Source organism: Corapipo altera, unplaced genomic scaffold (genome assembly GCF_003945725.1).
Source record: "Corapipo altera isolate COAL_440 unplaced genomic scaffold, ASM394572v1 23b, whole genome shotgun sequence".
In the NCBI taxonomy this organism is placed as follows: Eukaryota; Metazoa; Chordata; class Aves; order Passeriformes; family Pipridae; genus Corapipo; species Corapipo altera.
Window position 1 is genome coordinate 6692905 of NW_020884885.1, and position 25298 is coordinate 6718202.

The 25298-nt window shown below is 38.6% G+C and overlaps 1 protein-coding gene across 1 annotated transcript in view; it reads right to left on the reverse strand.

Moving 5' to 3' along the window:
- The window catches only part of STARD9 (StAR related lipid transfer domain containing 9), a 100212-nt gene that overhangs the window by 9402 nt on the left and 65512 nt on the right, over window positions 1–25298 (reverse strand). Inside the window, exons 21-24 of the mRNA XM_027641796.1 lie at window positions 22129–22176; window positions 14828–15018; window positions 12242–12725; window positions 161–11368 (exon numbers count right to left, since the gene is read on the reverse strand). Of these exons, the coding sequence (XP_027497597.1) occupies window positions 161–11368; window positions 12242–12725; window positions 14828–15018; window positions 22129–22176 (11931 nt within the window). The remainder of the gene's footprint in view (window positions 1–160; window positions 11369–12241; window positions 12726–14827; window positions 15019–22128; window positions 22177–25298) is intronic.

Genomic DNA, 25298 nt, shown 5'->3' on the forward strand with positions numbered 1-25298 from the left:
GTCTTAAATGCATTACTTAAAGGTTTATAAAATAAGCTTAATACTATATCTCTTCACATTTACTTCACTCAAAGTGATTAAGTGCTCATTACTAAATGCTATTTAAGTTGCATGAAGTGGATTCAAAATAATTAATACAACACTATTTTAAGCAGTTTACCTTTCATAAAGTTGCTGTTTCACTGGAATTGCCACTGTATCATCTGCATTTCCACTCTGAAGGACCCTCAGCAGGGCATCTGTTTCCCCAATGCCATAATTGAGTTTTGCTTCGGTCAGTTCCACTGTGAGGGGGTGCTGATGCAGATCCAGGTGAATGCCAGACATGATCTGGGCACGCTCTCTCTGAAGTCTCTCAATCTCTCTGCTCCTGCTGTCACAGGGCTGAGATTTCCCTTCCATTTCTGTTGCATGTGTGCTTTTAGTCATCTTTTCTGCCTGACTTCGTAAATCGGTCACACTGCCACTCAAGTTGAGTAACGATGGAGGAGGGCTGCCCTTAACACCACACCAGTTGCTAAATTTATTGTGTATGGGTAAGTCACGAAGACTGTAGCTCCGAGGCCTGTATGGCTTTGCAAAAGTACTATTTTTGTTGAGAGGAATTTCAGTGTCACATTCACTTTCAGTGACAAAACCTGTATTGTCATCTCGGAAGGAAGTTTGCACATCACTCACATCAGAGAGTGCGGGAGGGCAGTTGTTTTCATTCCTCCAGAAGAAATCATGAAATTGTAGAGAAGATGCTTCTACCACAGGTTCTGAGGATGTGCCAGCATTTGTCTTACTTGAACAAGTGGCACTAATTTTTTGATTAAAAAATAAATCAGCATTTGGAGATGAGTAGTTATGAATCAAAGCAGTATCAGAATTCTCAATGTACTTTTCATGTCCGATTCCAGCTGAAGAACCTCTTCCTCCCCTTGTAACATACATACAACGAAGCGAATGTGCCAGTGAACCGTGGTCTCTGACATCACCTGTTACAACTTCACTGTGGTCCGACACCTCCAACGTACTGCTAGAGTGATACAGCCGCTTTGCACAAATGGTAGTGTGGGTGTCAACCATCAGTCTGTGCTGTTGCTCCAAGTCTTTTGAATCATCCTGTCCTAAAAGCTCATTGGCTGCTTTCTTACCTGAGAAACTTCCGGATTTCTTTCTTATGCCCTTATGTTCTCTAGAAGCGCTTGAATCACTCTCTGTTTCTGTCTGTGAAAAATTGTCTACATGAGGGTGCATGCTGGACTGTGGACCTGCCCTCTGCTTTCTCTGGTTGTGAAGGGGACTTGAAGCAACACTGGAATATCCAAGACGTTCCTTAATAGGGCAGACAGACTTGCTAAAAGCAGTCTGGCTGTTGGGACTAGCACTAAGAGTAAGAATAGGGGAAGAGGCCCTATCTACTAGCAGGGTATTTTTGTAACAAAATTTTCTTTCTGCTGGAGCCTCTGTTTCATTGACACTTCTTTTATCTTGAGCGTAAGATGTTGGAGAGTAAGAGGTGCTATTAGTAGGGCTGCTAACTACAGTGCACGAAGAATCATCTTGCCCTGAGCTTGGCAAAGATGATGTGAGAGATGAAACTCTGGCACTAGTGAAAGTATCCTTCTGCTTTGCATTAAACAATGGTTTTTGAAAATGTAAGATAGGAGCGGAGGTTCTGGGTAAAAGAGGCAGATGCATAAAGGAATCTTCCAAAATGCTGTCAAGACTGTCATGGAAGTCAGGATTGCCCAGACTTTTCATCCCTGTTTGTTCTTTTGTTCTTTCTTCAAGAGAGAGCACTTCCTCTTTCCTTTCGGGAATCTTTCCTACTGTATCTGCACCAATTTCTTTACAGTTGTTTACTGCCTGAGCTGCCCTCAATTCATTTTCCATTTTTGCCTCCACTTGTTTTTCTTCATGTTTGCTTTGAGGTTCTTCCAAAGTCTCAGTTTGAGTGCCTATATCTGCTGTAGTCTGAGTGCAGCTATCTGATCTAGTAGCCTTTACAGCATCTTCAGTTCCTCTTTGGTTGATTGTGGCATTCTGCTCATTATCTATAATACTCTGTTGGGAGAGGTTTCCCAACAACTCAGAAGTGTTCTGCAGAAGCTGTGATAGATGCATGGACAGGTTCTGCATGCTTGTCCAAGAAGGTTGAAGAAATAAATCTCTGTTTCTTTCCTCCTTTTTTGCAGAAACATCTGTATAGCTTCTCTGATGTCTTCTCTGCCTTTTATACCTTCCTGTAGTTGCTGTTTGTGTTCCCTGCTCACATGTAATCCCTGGTATTTTTTTAGAAGACCTTTCAGTCTCAGAAGGATATAATAGTACAATTTCATCAACCTGCATTGAAGAGTTACCAGGTTGTGCAGAAGGATTCTCAAATTCAGCAGTGTTATTTTCTGAATTACTTTCCAGTGTTTCACTGGATATGTTGCTATACTGCTTGGTACTGTCACTCGAATATGCAGATTGAAAGTCTTGTCTGACACTGTCCCATCTTTGAAGACCTTCAATGCTACTTAAAGTGCTTGATAAAACTTTTGCTGTAGCATATGAACTTAGATGAGAATGAAAAGGAGAATTTTGAGAATTCAATCCATTGTCTGCACTGGAACATCTCATAACTTTACGATTTTCTATATTTAAAGGAATTTGATTGCAAGAGACATCACTTGCACTTCCAAAAACATACTGTTTCCAGCCAATCTTGCATGATCCATCTTGTTGCCATGAGTGAATATATGGGTTGATATCACTTGAACTAAAGTGGATTACATCTTTATTGTCTTGCAAAATTAAATCTGGCTGGTATCCACCTTCTTCACCTTTCCCTTCACTACACTGAGCTACAGAATTACTCTTTGAATGGACATTTACTTCTGCACCCAGAGATCTGTGAGCTGTGGGCAGTAAGCATGATGGAGATTGAGTAGTGCAGTCTTTTAAAGACTGGCTGCTTTGGCTTCTTCCTGCAAAATTTTGTAAATTTTTGGGATCACAGTTTGCAAACTTCTTAGTTTGTGTCATTCTTTGCTGAAATCTGGGTTTAAATTTAACCTTTAGAAAGTTCTTTGATTCCTGCTTTGAAAATCTTTCAATTCCATAAAGATCATCTTCAGTTGGTGATGGAGGTTCTACACTCATATTTAAATCTTGTAGTGATTTAGATGCAGAATACAACAAAGGATCTGCCTTAGATGAAGCTTCCAAAGTATATTCTGTATCAGAGAAAACAGCAATAGCTGGGGCTGATACTCTGTGACTTTGTAAATAAGGTCTGTGTTCACTTTGTTTACAGCTCTTTGTATTCCGTGTAGTAGAATATGATCTTTTGCTCCTAAGTTGCACCACTTTAGATTCTTGAGGAGGCAAATCATGGTTTTCTGGCAAAAACTTTATGGAGGTAGTTTCATTACTTATTACAGAAAACTTTGGTCTTTCTGATTTTGCAGTTTTATTCCTCGTTATAGTGTCTCCAGTTGTTGAACAATTGTCTACATCAGCATCATCAGCAGGGCTACCAACACTTGAACCTGTATTACTTTTGCAAAGTAAAATCTCTTTTCTACTCCCTGGATTTGTTCTATTTGGTACATGTTCTGTCTGTTCACCTGTAGGCACATACTGACAATTATCTTGCAGATCTGCAGGGTTTCTTTCAAATCCCAAGACAGTGTCATACAGGTGCCTGGGATCAGCGCTTCTGCTGTGTATGAGATATGCTGGACTAACTGAACTGCAGGCGTATTCAGGATCCACTGCAACATCTCCTGGATACAGATTTTCAAACGCTGTAACTTTTGAGCCTATTAATTCATTTGAAGAATTTGAGGATACATTAGTTTGCTTTTCAGCAGGTTCTCTACTTAATGTTTTTGTTTGCTCTGTCTTTACTGCAAGATGTTCAGCCTCAGTATTTGAATGCAATTCTTCCTCATTTCTGTTAAGGATATTTCTCATTTGTCCCTCCTTAACAAGAATTGCCCTTTCAGTATCCCAAAAAGGTAACGATGGTAATAAAAGAGGATTATCACTTAATATTTTTTCAGTGTGTTCTGTGCAAGCTTCTTGTGGTAGAACCTTATCCCAGTGATGTTGATCAACTTTTGTATCATTGTCGATTTTTTTACGATTACTTCCATACACAGGTTCCACATCCACGGCGGAATTTTTACATGAACTACACTCTGTTTCTGACACTGGACAATGCCTATTTTCTTTTGCAACAGAAAATAAAATACTTCTTGAAGCACATACTGGGTCATCAAATACAACAGCCTTATCAGACTGAGTGTCTTGTATTTGAAAAACAGCAAATGGAGAATGCTTCGATACGTTTAAATGTGGAATATCATATGTGCCAGTTTCACCATGGCCTATATCTGCAGTTAAAGAAGATTCTGAAAATGCCGCTGAGGATGGGTAATTGACACTTGCAAATGCTTGGGGAAGATCTTCTTTCACAGAGCACATGTCTGCAGAACTGGAGGTCACTTTCTCAGTCAAAAAAGTATCCTGGAGTGAGTCCTCAAGCTGACTAAATATTAGAGATTTTGAGTCCTCAAGTAAACAAGATGTGCTGAAAGCACTGAAGTTCTTGGAGCTTTGAAATGGTGTATCTTTTGGAGTTTCTTCTGTTGAGTAGGATGAAAGAGACTTTGATTCATTACTGCCAGTCTGCCCTTGGCTCTGGGAAGCAAGCAAGCCTGATTCTGGTATGGTCACACCATTAGTGTTACTGCTGTGTTCTGAGTACTCATGAACTTTATTTTCTTTTATGTCATTGCAATTCTGGAAATAACCTTGAATAATTTTCTCCTTTTGATTTGCTCCCACTTTTTCAGGGAGTTTATTATTCTGAGCATATGTGACCTCTGCCACTGCAGAATTATCTTCCTTTTCATCTCCTTTTTGAGAAACACCAGGAGAAGTTACAAACACATTTAAATCAGTTGATTCACTTTCAAAGTATTTTGTTTCTTCAGAGAGAATAGCATCATTTTCAGTTTTGTCTCCATTGCTGGCAATCAAACTACCTGCAGATGATGCTGGACAATTCAGAAGACCAGGAGAATGTTCAGAAGCACCCAAGTTCCTATTATAATTTAGAAACTCTTTACTATAATGTGAATTTTCCCTTGGAGACTTGTTTAGGCCCTCTGAAAGGGCTGAAGCATTCTCAGAAACAGCATTGCCTGATTGGTCTATGCAGCACTCTTCAGAAGTCTCATGCTCCTGATTTTTTCCAGGCTCATGCTGATATCCAGCTACACCAGGAAACTTGGCATTTTCAGTTTTACTGTTTGCTGTAGGATAGCTTGTGTTTAAAAATTTCTCCTTCTCATCATGCAGTGATGAACTCCCTGACTGAACTACTACCTGAGTTGTATTAATATTGTGAAAGATTTTTGGTGTAGAGATTTCTAGTAAAGAATGCATTTTCCCCATCCCTATGTCTTCCATCACTTCTTTCTCTGAAGAAGAAAGCAGGTTTGATTTATCCAAGAGCAGTGAATCAGGCACAACGGTATCCTTTTCCTCCTGAGCTGTATCTTCCCTGGAATTAAGACAGTCATTTAATAGTTTATTAACCATTAAATCCATACTGTGTTCTTCATGAGCATTGTTAACATCCTGAATAATATCTTCAGAAGAATCTAATATTTCCAAGGAAAATGAGTTTCCTTTGGCTGTTTGCTGAAGTACAAAAGTTTCAGGTTCAGGACCACCTGCACTGTAGGGAGTGAAAGAGTTGCTCTCATTGACATGTTGTGCAGATATGGCATAATCAGGTGCATTTTTAACTACAAACAATTCTTCCTCCTGCCTCTCCTGTGTGGTCGTGATTTGTGAAAAAGCTACACTCTTACTTTGCATTTTATCTGGAAGATGTTTGTCTTCTCCCATTTTGTTGCCTGTAACAGATGTATGGACACCAACTTCACTCTCCATTAATGTTTCATAGTAAGGTAGAACACCTCCAGTTCCAAGACTGCTGTTAGATGATTTTGTATGTCCTTTCGGTGGAGTGGGAACATCTTGAACAAGATGGGAATCATCACTTCCTCCAAGATATAAAACGTGATTTACAGACAGGCATGGGGAGTCTTGAAGTTCTTGGTTTTTTTCTGTAGACATCAGTGTTGCTGATGGATTTTGTTGCTTGCTGATGTCTTCGTTCTTTCTAGAAAAGCTGGTAGACACCCACTGGCTTTCTCTTAAGATTTCATTTAATCTGCTGTCATCATGTGTCTTTTGGTAGCTATCTTTGTTTTCGGGGAATAGTTCATCTGGGTTTTGTAAAAAGATCAGTTCTACCTCCTCTGTGTTTTCTATAAACATCTGCTTTTTTTTGTCTGATTTGGCCATTTGTACTAGCTTCACCAAAAGCACTTTCTCCTCCTCAACTCTAGAGCCTACTGGATCCAGCTCACAAATATCAGGTCTTTTTCTAACAATACCTACATTCAAGTTTTCTGAAATGCTGTGCTCAGGAGATCGCATAACACAACTCGTATATGTATGTCTGTCGAGACTTGTAGATTTTTGTTCAATTCTATATTGGTTGTTACCAGCACTATCATCAACTGAATATTCACATGAATCAACTACATTTCCTGTCTCAGGACATGTTATTCCTGTAACAGAGTCTGCTGAGTCACCATCTTCACTCATTTCAGTAGGATCATGGTATCTTGAATCATCCTCTAACAGTATATTCTGTTCTAGTTCTGAAGCTGTCAGGTATCTTTCAGGGATCTTAAACTGATTTAAACTTTCCTCTTTGTCATCTCTGTCACAATATATCTGATGCAAAGCTGGAAACTGTTCAGTAAATAAAACATTTTCATCTGTGCATATGTCTTCTTGCCTTGTAATAACTAGCTCCTTGGTGTATGTCACAGTAATTTCTTTTTCACTCCCAGTCATTTCACATTCATTAACTTTGTCTTCCTGGGGCAAACAGTTTGGTACACAATACTCAATTGAATTGTTAGAACTTATTTGTTCCTCATTTTCAAGTTTTTCTAAAATATTTGCTTGCCTCCTTGTGATTAGTACAGCTGCAGCTACATTTTCTGTTGTTCTATTTGTCTGTACAAGCCCCTCGCAAGTATCAAGGAACCCTGAAATATTCTGAGCAATATCTGTTGTGTGGGAACACGCAGCTGAAGGAGTGGTTTTGGGAGCAACAGAAAACTCTGGTGAATAAATACCTATTACTGTTTTCTCACTTTTTTCTCTTTGGCAAAAGCTGTTTGTTTCAAGTTGGCTGCCAGAATGCAGGAGTGCTTTTGATTCCTGAGTATGTTCTACCTCAGTGCTGGCTTCCTGCAGTTTGCCTTTGTCCACTTCTTCATGCATCAGGCACAGATTTGTATTAAACTCACATTGAACTTCACAAGCTACAATATCAGTAGGTTTCTTTGGATTCTGAGATACACTAATGTCTTTAAAATCCTTTCCACTGCTGTCTTCAGTTACACTTTGGACTTTGGCTTCTGGATTGTCAGGTAAACTTTCAATCTGTCTGGGTTTAATTTCCAATATATTTTTTTCTAAGTTGATTGCACTACCGGTTAATTGGTTAATTATTTCTGCATCACTGTTTGCCTCTGTATTCTGATAAGGAGCTATGGTTTCTTCTGGATCAGTTTCTAAGTTTCTTAAAAATTTGGATTCTTTATTTATATATGAACTCTCTTCTTGAGAAATGGTAGCCAATGCTTTTGCGTTGCATTCAAATACCCTTCCCAACTCTGAATTTACATCATCTTCAACAAGAAAGATGTCCTTGGGGCAATCATTTTCAAAAAAGGCTTCTTTCTCTTTTCTTGATTCCAGTAAAGATTTGTTCTCTGTTTCTGTTTCCAAGACAATGGTGGCATCAAATTCCACAGAAACGTCAGTTGTCTTACGTGTACTGTTTTTCTGCTCGGTTGATTTTGAAGAGCATGTTGTGCAAAGGCAGCCAGAACATACATCAGAACAACTTTCTGTGGCATTGACTTCCACAGTAAGACTAGATGTAGCATTACAATCTCCTTTCACCATTGTGACATGCTCCAACAGTTTATCATAATTTTCAGTCTCACATGCACTTTGAAAAAGACTAGTTTTCATTGAAGTTTTGTAAAATATGCTTGAATTAGATTCTGGGAGAAAATCATTTGTAGTCTCACAAATAGCAGCAGGAAAGGACTTAGTGTCTTTCCCATTTACATTCACTATGAAATAACTTACTTCATTTACCACTAAGTTTTCGTATTTGGATGAAAATTCTTTCTGAACTACAGTCTGAGAATTCAAGGCATTGTGTTTTTTGCTTTCACTGCTTTCTTCTCTTATATTATCAGTGCACAATGTAGACTTTTCTAAAATTTGCTGGGATAAGCAACTTGCCTGACTGTCTGCTAGAGCACACTCGTGGGAGTAATCCTTTGAAACAGGTTTGTGTTTGAATTCATAATGATTCAGTGAAGACAAGTCTTCATCCTTGGATTCGTATTCTTTGTGACCTATGAATGAAGGCACCTCTGGCACAACCTCTGCCAAACTATCTGTGCTTGTTTCCATACACATTATCTCTTTCTCAGACATCTCTACTGGTGTTGCAGATTGGCCGTAACTTGCACTGGCAGCAACAGCTAAAGGGTGACATCGATATGTTGTCTCCTGTGAGGAAAAATCTGTCTCTGTTGTTATGTCTTCTGCAGATATTTGTTCATAATCTGTTTCTTGCATTGTTTCCAAATTACTCTCCCCAGACCTGAGGAGACGTTCTGTAACAGTTGATTCTGCTCCATGTCCAGCCAGTGTCTGAAACTCATAGCTGCTTACTAGAGAGCAGTTCTTATTTGCTAAGTCACTGAGAAAGAAACCTTCATCACAACATGTTGGTATTTTTTGTAGTGGTGAAAGCTGCCCATGGTTTCCAAATTGGATGTGTTTTACTGCAGATGTCTGTGTTGAGGTCATATTATGAGCAAGTCCCATAGAAGATTCAGCAGCAGATGCACTGACAGATGCACTTCCCCTGCCTGAATCTGTCACACTTGATTTTGCCATCAAGTTATTATAGTCATTGTCAAGCTCATCTTTTGAAAAAGTTCTCAAGAAATCATCTTCTAAATCTGCATCTAAACAGACATTCCTCTGCTCCACAGTTTGCACAGGCAACACGGAGACAAAAGGTGTTTTTTGCAGAGTGTGATCTTTTGGCAGCTCTGGATGAGTTGTGGGGAGAGAATCCTCCTCTTTCCTAGATACCAGTGACAAGCAGTCTGCAGTGGAGCTGCTTTCCAAACAGCTGAATGTTTGTGTACATTCAGCGGTAGACCTGTAAGTAGATAATTCATCCAGTTGTTCTTGTTCAGGATGACATGACCTTGAATGTTTAAAATAATCATGTTTTGCTGAAGTAGGAACAAAAGAAGAACTTGGTCCTACTGAGCTAACAAATGAGGACATAACATTTTGAGATTCCAAGGATGAATTTTCGTTAGAGTTTGTCCATTCTTTAAGAATCTTATTTAATGATCCACTCTCAGAAACTCTGCTTGCAGTTGTTGTTTCAGGTAAAGGTACTTCCGATGTGTCAGAGGAGAAAACTGAGTTTATTTCATTTACACGATGTGATAAGTGAGTAATGCTGTGAATCTGCTTAGAACCAGAAACAAAAGAAACTTCAGCAGCTGACTGCTTTAGATCATCTTTCTTCAGCCAAAGGTCTGGTTTGCTCAAAGAACACAGATGAGCTTTCTGAAATTCCAAATTTTCATGGGAAGAAGGTGCTGTTATTCTGGGGCTGCTGATGTCAACCTTTGTGTCACAGGAAGGCCAAGCATCATTAGTAAGCAAAGGATTTTCACTTGCATAATACAGTCTTTTATCAAGACACTTTTCTTGTTCTGCAAAGGAGACTTTTGTCCCCTTCAGCAACTGCTTGCAAGCATTACTGAAAGCAGGCTGTGGCTTAGTGTCCAAATAAAAGGAACTGCTCAGCTTCAGATCATAACTTGTTCCTTCTGTATCTCTGTTGAAAGTCTTGGACTCGTGGTCTTCTTCAATCTGTATAGCTGGTAATCTAGGAGTTTGTAACTTCCAGAAAATCTCTGTTGGCACTTCATCAGATGAATCAGATTTGGATTCTTCTACCAGATCTTCTGCTGGCATCTCTTCTCCATCAGCTAAACTATCCAGAGAAAAGCTTCTTTCAGCCTTTACCAGGTTCCTACGAGATGCATATGATGTCACAAAAGATGAAATATGGTGCTCAGTTCTGCTTCTGTAAAGCTTAGCTGGCTCATGATGGATCTTTAACTTGTGAAATTGGCTTGCATTTTGCTTTTTTGCTTTATTTTCCTTTTCTACCAGAGAGTCTTGTGACATTTGACTGTCATCACTCTCAGAATCTTCTGGGTTGGCAGGACATTTATTTCTGTCAAAATCTTCTTGTTTCAGTTTCTCTGGGAAAGCTTTTGCATAAGTGCAGGAGAGAGAATCTACAGAATAGGAACTGTCAGTATCAGAAATCTCATTTTCGTCATCCTCTTGCCAGTTCCCCAGCACATCTGTGGCTGTTTTGGACACTCCAGCACTTAGCTTCTCAGCACTGTGCCACTTTTTTTCAATATAAGAGAGTGGTGCCTGTGAGTTCACCTTAGTCAGGTTTCCTACTGATGTGGCTGCCATCAGAAATTCTTTCTGTTCCACTGGTGATTTCTCATGACTTGGCAAGGCTGAATTTGGCTCTGTCCTCCAGCTCATGACAGTTTGGTTTAGATGCACCGATGGGTTTCCATACACAATTTTCTTCATTTGTTTAGGAAAGTTTTCTGGAGAAGACCTGTGGCCTTTTCCATTGATATCCATTCTAATCTTTTTATTGGATACCTGAGCTCTATTTTGTGCTAGATTGCTACTTGCAGGCTGACTTAAATCTCCTAGCACCTTTGATTTTGTCATTCTTGTCCCTGTAATAAAGGTTTTAGGCTCATCTTTCTCCTTAAAAAGATCAGGAGAGGAGTCTTTAGAGGTCTGGTTTTGAGATCCAGCTTGCCCTGGATTGTCGTCCAACTTTGCAATTTTTTGATAATTTTTATTGATACAAGCCATGATAGCTGAATCATTAGAGTCTTTTTCTGCTACTTTTTTATTTCCAATTGAAGATGGTTTTTGTTTTTCAGTTAGCTGCCTCTGGACTGAAAAGGAGATCCCCTTGTCATCATTAAGGTCATCACTCTCAGAAATGTCTTCACGACTTCTGTAAAGGTATTCTACAGGTGACAACCTCCCCGTTGTACTGCCTTCACAGTATTGATCAATATTTGGTGAGGTAGATAACTTTGAGAGAGGCTCCCTCTTCAGCAAACAGCTGTGGAAATAAAGAAGAAATAAAATCCAATCCATGCTTGAATAATGTATTTAACAACATTTCCACCTCAGTAATGTAGTTAAGAGTAACAATTCACGAAGCAACAACCTTAATGCCTTTCAAAAGCAAATTCTAGCAGGGAATAAAAAAAAATTAAATTCTGTCAGTAGCAATACAATCTCCTTGCTATCCTGAATATGCTCTGCATGCAAAGGAATAGCTCGATGCTATGTATAGCTTGGTATTGAGTCTCTGTAGGCTCAAGTAGCTGCAAACATTAATTAAACATAAAGGATAGTTCTAAGTCACAGAAATCCACCTAGCAGAGTTTAGTATTTCCTGCTGTAGAAACAGCAAAGGACCATGCTGTGATAAGCACCCTAGCACCACAACTTTTTAGCATTGCATAGAGATCTTTAGTTAGCTTGAGAAAGGCTGGCCAGTGTAAAAGCCCAATCCATAATCACCCCAAAGATACCAATATTCTGAAGAAAGAGTTTGATCTGAATCAAGATAAAATGATGCAGAAATTAGTATTTTCCAACAGCCTGAGCAAAGCTCAATAACAAGAGTTAAGCCAGTTTGGAAAGCATTCCCAAAGAGGTAAAAAGTGCAGAAAGGCTTGAGAGAGGAATGTAAAAAACATTGAGAAAGATATGTCAAAGGCGTAAATAGGGAATGCACAGTACAAACTCAATGGAAAAGGACAAACTGCTCCAGTGGGATGTACAGTATAGTAGGTTCACTGATATTGCAGGTTTTGGGATTGTTTCAATACATTGAAAGGCATTTGGGATTATAGGTGGCCACTGAAAATACCTTGAATTTACATTACTTTTGAAAGTTCAGAGGAATTGGCAGATGTTAACTTACCTGGGTACCTGGGGCAGATGTGTGTTACAGAACAAATGCTGCCTGTGCTGCAAGGAACTTGAACCCAATGACTTCCATCTCTTTTGCAATTGGTGATCCAAAGAGGACCATACAGTAATATTTTCATTTAGGACTTGGGATTGTTTCACACACTCTTCACTGAGCCAGCAGCTAGCTTCCAGCTGCTCTAGGTTTTGCTTGGCTTCCAGTAACTTCTGCTTCTTGACTATCCTTTCCAGTTGGAATTTAACCTTTTTCCGCCTTATGTTTCTTTCAGCCTTTTTTAAGGAGTGTCTTCGCAAAAGCTCCAGCTGCACCAGTCTCTTCTTGTTCTGTTGTAACAGGGAAAGGCAGATTTCCACCCCGGTGTTACTCTGCACCTCAGCCTCTGCATACAGCGTAGGCTCTGTTTGCACTGCAAACTCCCTCTGCTGCTGCTGAAGGGCAGCCAGACGTTTATTCTCATTTATAAGCCACTGCTGGTCTGTAAACAAAACAAAGATTACAAGAAAGTAAAAATCATAGGAAAAACTTTATTTGTTACTACCTTGTTTCTTTATTTAATCAGCCTCAAGAGATCATTTGAGAACAGAATTTCTATGCATGTAGAGTGGAAACTTGGCAAACCATTTAAAGGAAAATGTATCATTGCTCTACTTAATTGATAACTGAAAGCCTCTCCATTGGGTTAAGGACTTCGGTAGCAACTGCAGGGTATGAGTAGGGGGTTGGCAGTACAGATAAGGAGACTGGTGGATAAGACATTGTTTGTGAGTAAAAAGTAGAACACATTCAATTTCTCAACGATTACACTCAAACATCACCTCAATTTTGTTGTTAAAATACAGCAGAAGCATGAAAAGACCTGCGTTCAATTCTGTGCACTTTTCAATGTGCAGTCCTTTACTGCAACTTTTTGTTGCTTATGCAGGGGTGTAGGAATTAAGAGGTATTTAAGTCTGATGTGATGAATGAGGGCTACCTGCAGCTCTGCACAGCTAAGTTGCAAGGGAGAATTTTGGGCTCTAGAAGTTTCCCTAACATAAGAAATCACTAGTGCATAGACATTGTCATCATCACTTGCTTGGTGACTACTCATCTTATTAAACATAATTCATTAGTGATCCCTACCACAGTAAGTCTCCTGTTCTGTTTATGTTGGCCAGTCTACACAGAGCACATGCACAGAAGTAGGAATTCTAGCTCAATGGTTAATCTATGGATAAAAAGGAAGCATTTTAGTCATTATGTTAGTTAATTTTTCTTAATAACACTTTTAATTTTTACATACAAAGCCTTTTTTCCTCAACTTTCTATTTCCAGATGTGTCCTCTTTAGCATGTTTTAGCAAGCAGAATATTTGGCAGTTCAGTTTCCCTGCAAAAGACCTGCAAGTTCTAAGATGCTACTTAATCTCTGCTCACAAACTTGCCTCTGTCAGGAGCTGAGCCACAGAAGACACAGAAAAGGTGAAGAACTTTGGTGGGTTGCCAAGTGAAGAATTGTATTTGGCTGGCAAAAACTACCTGCCTGGCTATGCTTTGTGCAAACACAGCAAAACCAGAAGAACTAAAGGGAAGCAGAGAACAAGTCTGCAGAGCCACAAAATAAAGGTATTTTGGGGGAACTCTCCTGTTCTCTGTGCATATGCTGCTGTATCCCATCAAAACAATTTGCTTTCTTCATTGTGGTTGGCATAATTAAAAGATAGCTGACTGCATAAGTTTTGGTCTGAGACACCGCCAAAAATTCACAAAAGTTTTCTTCTTCCAGGAGCAAATAGCAGATTTTGCCAGGTAGAAATGATGCCTTTATATAGGTACCCTTGGCTTATCAAGAAACTTGGATCAAATCATTCACTAGAAGACAAAGTAGGGAACACTATAACCACTCAATTTCAGTGATCAAAAACATCTCAAGGTTGAAAATGTTCCCAAATCAGTCTATAAACTCATTAAGGAGAAGCCCAACCTCTCCCAAAGCATCTTGCTGAATATGGCTGCCTGCATACAAAGTAGCACCTCTGGGGGCCAGAAGCCACTGACACTAAAAAATACCTCTAAAACATGCTGTGGCTTCACCTTCTGACATAGCTATTTGCCATTTAAAATCTGATCACTGTTGTAGCCTTTAGGACTTTTGCACACACCGTAGAACTTCCTAGAAACAACTCCTATCTGAACCAAAGCATGAGTCTCTTTTTTTGATCCAGCTTTGGAATAAACATGGCAGAGTTGCACTACAGATGTGAGCAGAGCAAAACTGCAGGGAGGCAGGATGGGGATCAGCCCAGAAGAGAAGAGGCTCAATGCCACAGGGGGAGTAGTTGGTGCTTTCTCTCCCAGCAGTGACCTGCAGAGCTAATTAAACAGTGCTGCTGGAGCACTGTGAAGGAAGCCCTTTAGCCCTGGTAATGAGAGCTTAGTAACTGTTCTCAAGGGAAAGGCAATTGTAAGAGAAAACTAGTAATAAGCTGTTATAAAAGTTCCACCATAAAATAAAGCAGCACTAGGACAAAAACATTGAGAGGATAAAAGTATGCAGTAATGGAAGGACACTGAGGGAGGGGAAGAGGCAGGTACCCACTTTCTTGGATTTGCTGGTTGATTAGTGCTTGGTCATTTTCTAGTTCCCGCTCTGCTTTGATCTGTCCTCTCAGAATCTGTTGTTTTAAATCCTCAACATACAGCTGCTGTCGTTGAATCTGTGTTCTGTGGAAAGCTTCCTGGTCTCTCAGTTTCTGCTTGTACTCTTCACGCACAGCATTTATTTCTCTGCTGTTATAAATGTTGACGGTGAATTAAAACCAGAAACAAATATTATTTGTAGTAAAACAAGTCATCTTACTAAAGAAAGACAGACAACATTGAAGATATTGTTTTGTCTAATAAGGGTGTATTATGACAAAAACTCATTATGGTAAAGTAGCTGTGTATGTGCATGTCACAGCAGGCTGCAATCATGTAAGTGTCATAAATACTAGCAAACATGAAAGCTCTAGTGGTGAAGCAGGTAATTCCACTGCCAGAAAGATAAAAGCAAAAAGAATTTTAAAAATATTGTCACTTTTCATTTTGCTATAAGTCTTACAAAAATGAAATTGGGGAGGGGTGTTTATAAGTTACAAAATTTAATAACCACTATATAAAATATTTGTCGTCCAAGTACTTCAAAGCACTTTACAGAAATGAGAAACATTCTGCCCTGTTTTCAGACCAAGAAAGCTCCAACCTAGAAATATTTACAGGTGTTGCTGAGATTACACCAACCATGTCTGGCAGCACCAAGGGAAGACCTTGATCACCAAATTATCTGTTGGATGCAACGACTATATTGGGTTATTGCTTCTATATTTGGAGCAGAATTGTGATCAGAAAAGTGACTAACCTGTGAAAAATTGCTTTACAATCTCCTCCAAGATGTTTGTCTCCTTACTGTGTGCCAAAATTTTATACACACACACAGAGTAACAATCAAAGTAGTATCTATTCTTAGCATAATCCATGCTAAGAATATTAGAATCCATGCTAAAATATTAGCATATTTTAATATTTAAAATAACTCTCTGAAAATATATATTTTACCTCTCCACATGCTATCATCTAGAAATTCCTAACATTACAGTTTGATTATATATAAAGGTGATATATGATCTTTGCCTGTTGTTTTTTTTCTAAACACTGCATTATTATACATAACCTCAGAAAATTAAACCTTTGACTCTTGAAAAAATGTTCTGAGTATATTTTACTAATAAAGTAAACAATGTATTTATTATACTTCTAAAGGGAGTAAAGGTACCAAAACTAAAGAGTCTCTGAAGGTCAAAAAAACCCCAAAATAAAATTTCAAAGGGAACCTTTGGAAACATCATGTAGTTTGCAAAATCATTACCAATACAAGGTCACCTGTGTGAAAAGAGTATTTGACCTTTGCTACATAGGAATAATTTAAAATATCTATTTAGAGCTGTGAGCATGTGTTCAAAGCAATCATTTCTACAGCAAAAACTTGATTCTGTCTGCTAATTTAGTAGACAAAACAGATACAGAAACAATTAAGCAGCCAAAGTCTACAAATCTCCTGGAGTACCTTTACATTGAGCATACATTTCACTTTCTTAAGAAGCAGGGGGAAAGCCTCAGTACAAAAAAACCTTTAAGATTCTCAATAATTTACAGTATTACTGTGACTTTCACTCACGAGAAAACAGAACTCAGTTTTGCTGTAATGTTTATGTAAATGTAATGCTGGTTAGAGTAACTGAAGGAGAACATCTTCTGTTCAATTGTCTGGCACAGTGAAAACAGAGTACAAACTTTGCTACTGCGATCTGCTAAATGGTTTGTGCCTATTTGTGACTCATATGAACAAATTATAAGAAAAGGGAGCTCCAAGGTCTGTTTGTCCTTGGCTTGACTACAAAGATGCCAGCACCCTGTGATTTGTAATTTTTTTCCTCTTAGATAAACTTTAATTGATGTCCAGGAAATAGAAATGGGATGCCTCATTTCTCATTCAGCTCAAGTAGGTTTGAACTGACACTTCACTGCAGCACTGAAATGCTCCTATGGCGATTACAAATCTCCAGCTGTTCAGGTATTTGTAATGCCACCAACCACTGGGGGCAAACTCAGAGGTTAAAGCTAGACTGGTTAGCTGAAGCGGAACCACTCTGCAAACACAGTATTAAATTTGAAAGTTCTCATTTAGGAAAAGTTCCCATGATTTCAATGGTAACTCTGAGGGAGGCTTTCCCTCAATGCAGCCTTGAGGTAATTTTCCATATGTTCCAAGGGAAGTGTAATGGAGCAGCCATATACTCTGAATGTTAAAGTACTGATCTGAGACAAAAGATCTTTGATTTTGAAGCAGTTACATCACCTTTGTGCTTTCACCTACTTGGGCTGCAAGGTCTTCAAGGCGAGGACTGCCTCTGGATGCCTGTGCACTAAACCTAGCAGAGTCTCTGTGCATACTCTGATAATGGGATAGTCTTTAATCTGTTCTACTAACAGACATAACTGACTAACAGGCTCTGATTCCTAGGATGGTATAAAAGCCGAAAAATATGAATCTGTTACTGGTCTCACATGACCTTTGGCAAGTCACTTCGTGTGAGACACAGTGAGATGCAAAGTACATTCATACAAGAGAAGTGATGAGGAACCATTAGCATTATCAAACATCAGGAAATCAAGTATCAGAAGAGCTGATTTCTATTGATTTATCATTATTAGGACCATTCTGTATGAGATTAGGGAAATGAGTAAATCATTGCCAGCAGGGTGAAAAGCGAAGAATGCTAGTAAAACAGTAGAGAAAGAATTCTTGTTCTGCAACTGTTTACTAAAACTAGAGAAAGTAAAATTCCTCTTATAAAATGTCTCTCATTCTTCCTAACCACTTTTAGCTCTCAGCCAATCTTTCCATAAAATTGACTTATCAGAGTTCAAACCATTTACAAACTGAAACCCAAACCATTTAAGTATATGAATCAACTCAGTGTTGCATTTAAATCCAAAGACCTAACAATGCTTGCAGAGGTGGTTAGGTAACATCTGTTTACAGCTGGGAGAGGGTCACAAGCTTTTCCCATACTTTTCAACATTGCTGAAACCACACTCCACCCCCACATTATAAAGTATCAGAGATAAGCAATGCAGACAATGCACGTGGAAGCGTGCTCTTTGCTGTTCTCGGCAGCACTAGCATATTCCCTCATGTGTGTGGTAATGGCTTTTTGCTGAACTAATATGAAACTGTGAGATCCTTTCCAACAGGCATATATGTTAGAACACAGAGCAGAACATGATGCAGGCCAAACTGATGTTACTAATCATAGTTCCATAGTATGACTACACCCCAGAAAGGCAGAGTACAGAGGCATATCCATACTTCACTTTAAACCTTGGAAAAACAAACACAGCACAGCAACCACTGCAGTATTATTTCTGCTTTTGTTCAGGTGATGCAGCTAGTTGGTACAATTCTCTCTCTGTAAGGTTAGTTTCTGTAATAAAATACTGTTGCTGAATGTATATATACGAATTGCAGGTTTTGGTGTTCTTTTGGTGTCTCTTTCCTTCATCTCCTAATTTTCAATAGTACAAAAAAAACTCCAGGCAGGGCAGTAAAGACAGATGTGAATACACAGATTGCACATTAAATACTCTTTTTTTGAAGCTGCTTCTTAACAACAGTTTTCTCGAGTGGAAAAAAAAGAGAACAAAAATTCACGCAGAGCCACTTACATAATACATTTTTGCGAGAAAATGTTTTCCCTCTGGCTGTGAGACTACTGACTGTGAGAGCAAAATGACTGTCTGGTTTGGGATACAGATCCATCTCTCACAGAAACTGCTGAAACCAAGAGCATAAAGTCAGAATGCTCCTTTTCTACCTTTGAACGTGCTATGTCATGTCAACACAGTCTTGCTGGGTTTGGAAATAACATGACAGACTAAACTAAGAAATGAGATGACAATGGCTCAGAAAGAAAATAACAGATTCACACACACTTCGTAACTAAATCACCTAATATACAATCCAAAGAACAATCAGTTTTTGTAATATATGTTTGAATGATTAAACTAAAAATGAATATCAATACAGTTAACATAAGAATTTAGCCCATTTTTGTAATAGGTAGATGAGATTACTTGTTTCTTTAATGTTAAATCAGTTATACTGTTAAATTTAGGCTTGAACTACTGGAATACTATGAGATACAGGAATCAAGCACAGACTGCTATTGCTCATATTCCTGCTTTTCCTCATAAGCAATCTACACTCCATATAGTTCTAGTAGGAATTAATATAACCTCAGGACAAACATAAGAGAAACAGTTTCATTTCTGTAGGTATCAAGACATACATAAAATCTTGGTTTCACAGGACCAGCATACTCTGGCATGCAGCATATAAAGAAAAGCAGCCCTGCAGAGAATTTCATAAAAGCATGCAGATTTCTAGATGTACCAAATGCAGCAAGAAGTGTCAACAGTTACCCCTTCTCCAAATAAACCTTTGAAAACAGCAAGTAAAATTACAACAAAAAGACACCAACCTTAAACTAAAAACTAATCATAAATAACTGAGAAAATTTTCATATTATACCGATTCTGCTGGCGTGTTTTTCCATCTCATTTTCCTCTCCACAAAGTTTGCATGTTGCATGCTAAATGAACCATCTGTAAATCCACATTTTTTTTCCAGCCGGTTTTGTTGTCAGCTCTCTGGGATGCTATTGTGCAATTCTCCTCCCCTCTTCCCCAAACACTTCTGCTGATGCAGAGGCTGGCGGCTGCTACAGCATAATGCAGTTTCCAGTAACTATGGCAGCAATAGCTCTGTGGTGAGGCTGAATACCTGCTGCAACAAAATCTTAAGGCTCAAAGAGAGAAACTCCAGTGAAAATAATCACTGTTGGTAAAAGCTGAAATGTGCCAGTTTTTCAAAAGAAAACATCAGTCAAGTTAGCATCCCCATCTTTCTGGCTGCCTGGTGTTCAAATCCCATTTTTCTTTTACAAATGCTTTTTTCCAAGAGAAGGAGAGTCAAAAACAAAGCAGAAAAAAAGATGCTGGCAAGGCATTTTGCACCCTTGCGAATCCCACACTGAGAGCAATCACAAGTCAGAGTTAAAAGCCTACCTACTAACATACATCCACACAACTCCCCACACCCCCTCCTGCTCTATCCTCCAGCTCCACACGTGTCCAATCCGGGGCACTTCCCACAGGGCCTCAGAGCAACACACAGCAGCAGGCACCACGCAGCTGCACAGGATCATACATCTGCTTCTGCCTAGCACAGAGGCCCAAATCTCTCCCTCCTTCTCCCTAAAGCAAAGGGAAGAGGAATGAAGAAGATATGAATATCTTGTATTCTGAAGGAATGCCACTTACAGAATTCAAAGCAAAAGTTGGGTATTGGTGGGCAGGAGGTGGGAATCAGAAATCAGTCAGAAAGGCCAGCAGAGTCAGAGACCTTTAGAAATAAGGGATCTTTGGAAATGTACATGTAGATTAATTCCCTCCACAGAAATTACCATCATGTGAAGTATTATTTGGATTTCTGATTAACTGGTTTGCTTACAGAAAAAGGACACCTGTGCTTCTTTTATGTGGGTTTTTTTAGCCTTTCCATACAAAACCTCTTTTTCTTTGCCTAAGGCCTCAAAATAACAGTAAGGCAATGACTTATTTAACGCATCCCTTAAAATACATCTCCAAAATTGGACCTCTTTCTGGCAAAGAGTCACAGGTACAAGACACAACCACACACTCCAGTAAAGGTTACTCCTTTCTTAATCAATTCCAGTTCAGCTAACACAGGTTTTCCCATCACAATTTCAGTTATATACAGAATTAGTTCCCCTGCTAACCCACTATACGTGATTCTGCTGCAAGTTGTAGAGTTTCTATAATTGACACAGTGCACTTCTCTGTGAAATGGAATATTTGAGGGATCTTTTAAGAGATGCAAAAGATTTCTTAAATTTTTTTTATTTCTTTTTTTGTAGAGCAGTGAGAACTCAGAGTATTTTAAAAATATCAATTGAACATGTTAACTATACCACATTATAATAATAACTGTGTTGCGTTATTCTGTATCAGATTTTTTTTCTCCCCAGTTTAACAGTGTTGGTATTTTCAAGAAAAGGGAGTTTAAACATGTTCCAAGTAGATAAAATTAAGTCAGTGTGCTGCCATACCACTTGACTCTAATGGAGCAACTCCACTGTTGGGTTTTTTTGTTTTTGGTTTTTTTTTTTTTTCAAACCAGTAAGACAATAAAATCAGAGTTTATATTTATATGCTGTATAGTGTTAAGGCAATGACAGGAGCAAGACTTTATTATTGACTTATTTGTGGTGACATTATAATCTGATGACTGATGCCATTCACAAGCCTTCTGTGTGTTTGCTAGCTGACAGCAGACACCAGAAATTTCAAGTGTTGGGGCTCTTCTGAGTAGGGTGTATGAGGAAGCAACCAAGAGTAAAATGAATCATATCCCTTTTCAAGGAAATTTTCATGTCTAAAGTTTTAATATTTGTGTGCAATGGTAGAATTTTTTTTCTCTCTCATTTCTCAAAATATTCTAATGTACAATTAAAGGTTGAACTGGTAATTCAATTCATGAAAAGCAGATGAGAAAAATATTGTCATACTGACAGCATGGGAGATAAGACTCATATCATTAAGTAACCATTACTGTAACATATATGTTGATATATTCTGAAGTAAAAATCCAGAAGGAAGCAAAGTACTATCAGTTCTTGGTGAAAAAGTACTTTAACCCATGGAAAGCAAACAATTTCTGAATTATTTCTATGTGCAGCTGCTGTGCTTCTGTGCATGAACAAACCATATTCGATGCTCGGAATTATTTTTTTTGACTCTTCCCTTAAGCCATTTTATTCTCAGCAGAAGAGAATCCAATTTGTCCAAGGCATTTTCAATACAGTAATGAGTATTCACAGTTATTTTATTGATATAAAATTTAATATATTTAGGGGTCTAATATGCTGCAAATTAGTAGCAGGTTGAGAGTAAACCCCACTGTAGTCACACTTTTAAATGCAGGTTACACATGCAACAAAGATACAAACCATTTGTACAAAATCTAGAATTATGAAAGAACATGGTTATAGAGACTTGCCTATAACACAGCTGCACATACAGATTCTTGTTTCAATATGATGAAATAACTTGAATTAAAGCTTGAAGTTTAGTGTGTTGCAATATGATAAAATATTTTGAATTGAAGTTTGAAGTCTAGTTTCCAGCTCTTCCGGAGGAAATCAGTGTAGCGAAGGAGAATGTAAAACTAATGGGTTCGAAAATTTCAGCATGATTTAGACACATTAATATTCTTACCTTAGTTCAGGAGAACATTTGTTTTCTTTACAGTTTCTACATTTTTGACTTTAAAAATAAAACCAGGAAATCATAAATATTTTCCAAAAAAGTCGAAAAAATTTAACTGAAGCCTGCTATACACAAAGATGTTATTGTTATTTTCAGTAGAGGAAGACGCCAAGATGCAGGTTGCTAGCAGCTGGGAGAACACCAAGAACTATTAAGTGAGAGGGGAGACAAAGAGAAAGACACTCACACACTCACACACAGAGCTTTCCCTGTTCTCACATTTTCCTTTAAGCATCTCTTTCTGACAGAGACAAGACCCTGCATTAGGGTGAACTTTTTACTGCTGGGCAAATAAGCACTCTCGTAGTCCCCTTAGTCCTGTATTACAGTTTGCAAAATACCTCAGACAAACCTGTGACTGGTTTTGGTTGACATAAAGTCTCTTCATAGTGGCTAGTAGGGGGCTGCGTTTTGGATTTGTGCTGAATGCAGGGTTGATAATATAGAGGTGTTGTTGTTATTGTTGAGCAGAACTTTCACAGAGCCAAGGCCTTTTCTGCTTTTTGTACTGCCACTTGGGCAAGGAAGTTGGGGATGCAAGGGAGGTTGGGAAGAGACACAACTGGGGCAGGTGACCTAAACTGACCAAAGGGATATTCTATACCATATGACATAATGCTCAGTATATAAAGTTGAGGGAAGAAGGAGAGGATGTTCAGAGTGACAGTGTTTGTCTTCCCAAGTGTGGTGGGTCTGGCTGAGCTGGAATTTATTTCCCCATAGTAGCCCTCACAGTGCTGTGGTCTGCATTGGTAGCCAGAGGAGTGTTGATAACACACCCATGTTTTGGCTACTGCTGAGCACAGCACTGTAACATTCCTTCTTCAATGGAGGGTGAGATCCTGGGAGGGGACACAAGTAGGCCAGCTGACCCACACTGACCAAGGGGATATGCCATAGCATATGATGTCAACCCAGATATAAAAGCTGAGGCAAGGAGCAGGACCAGAGGCACTCATTGTCTCTGATGGCTGCCCGCTGACAACCGTTACATGTGCTGGAGCCCTGCTTCTCAGAGAAGTGGCCGATCATCGCTGCTTATGGGAAGTAGAGATTAACTGCTGGCTCCTGCTTTGTGCGTGCGCAAGCTGCTTTTGCTTTCTTTTTTTTTTGCATCAATATAAACCGCCTTATTGCAACCTACTATTTGTGTTGTTTTCTTTTTCCACCTTACTCTCTCCCCTGTCCAGCTGTGAAGGGGAGGGATAGAGCGGCTGAGTGGGCACCTGGCATTCACCCAAGGTGAACCCACCTCACAAGTAACCATCACATGTGATGGGGCCCTGCTCTCCTGGAGATGGCTGAACACCTGCCTGCCCATGGGAAGCAGTGGATTAATTCCTTGTTTTGCTTTGCTTGCATGTGTGGCTTTTGCTTTCCCTATTAAACTGTCTTTATCTCAACCCATGAGTTTTCTGGCTCTTACCCTTCCAATTCTCTCCCTGATCCCACTGGTGGGGGGTGACAAATAGCTATGTGGGGCTTGGCTGCTGTCTGGGGTTAAACCATGACAACACTTTTTAGTACTTGACATTGACTTTTCTTCATGGGAGTGGGACATTTGAGAGACCACATATATTGTTTTATTCTTATAATATAGATCTTACGCTAAATGTCTCAATCACAATGCCCTCCCTGAGCAAAACTACTTGTCTGTACAGAAACACAGACTCACTTGGTACTGTAAAGGAAGACTCAGTAGATCAATTCAGTTTACCTATGCCAAATAACTATTCAAGAGTTAAAAAAAGACCACTGTATTATGTAAGGTGAGAAACTACTATTATTAGACATAGTTGACAGCTTATTCCTGTAAGAAATGGACATTCATAAAAATCAAGCAAATGCAATGCCATAATGTTTTTCATTTTCACTGAAGTAACCATTTGAAACACTCTAGTTAAGCATGAGGGTAATGTTAAACAGTGTAATATGCTTGTAATATCCTGTCCAAGTGATTAAAAAAATTGATCAACACAAACAAATCTGCTATCTCAACATGGTCTGGAAAAAAATCAATCAGAAATGTTCTGCAGTTTTGTCAGGTTAAAAAGGGGGGAAACAAGTGCAAATTTGTGATAAACTGTTCACAATGCTTCTGGATTTCTGCAGGTTTTTCTAAGATCATCAAAAAACTTCTGTGAAAAAGCTCCACATCTGATGTTTACACCCATGTAAAGAGCACCTTAGTATCTACTTTTGAAGGTTATTAGACAAATTCTTGTTTTTAAAATTCCTTGTAATTTTTCCAAAGAGAATATAGCAATGATGCGTAAAATGTTCATCAGTAAAGAAGCAAAATGAAATAACATTTTTTATAGATAAGTATCACTGCGGCAAATGAAAAGCAAATGCAGAGATTAGATACATTAAAGAGAACACATAAAAACACACCATCAAAGGTGGAAAGAAGCCATTTGACTAGAACTATGAAGAGATGTTCTAAATAGAGATAACATTTTATGCTTATAAAAATGAGATACTTCCTCTAGAAAAAAAAAAAAGACTCCCAGTATGTTACCACACCAAAACCACACTAGCAAGAAGCAGAACTATCAATAGATATGAATGAAAAGATGGCTGTTTCTTGCCTTTAACAGGTCAATTGAATGTGCCAGGCTGAGAGGAATTAAAAAAGAGAAAGAATCTAATTACATTTAATTCTGTGATATTCTGTTTTGAACTAAACCAGAATATATCTCAATTAATTTTTATGATACATATTAATCAGTCTTCATCATACCAATCCTTTCCATTTTAGAAAGGCTCTGTCATAAAAGCATACACTAAACACTGAGTATGAGCAGCCCTTCAACATTTTCAAAGAAATACATGCCTTATTTACTCTTCAGTTTAAAAAAAAAAAGAGAGAATGACATTGGCTTTCTGGGATAAAGGGCTCAATGAGGACTTGAACTTAAGGGAATTTATGAACAAATGAACCTGATGTCCACAACAAATTAGCAGGGAAAGTGAATTGGTAATAATTAACTTGGTTAAATCATATTCTGAAAAGTCCATTCTGTGCACTGAAGTAAGAATATTGTGAAAATTATAGATTAGCTGTAAATCAAAACAGCTGTAATGGAGATGTGCAAGTGAACTGAATTAAGGTTGTC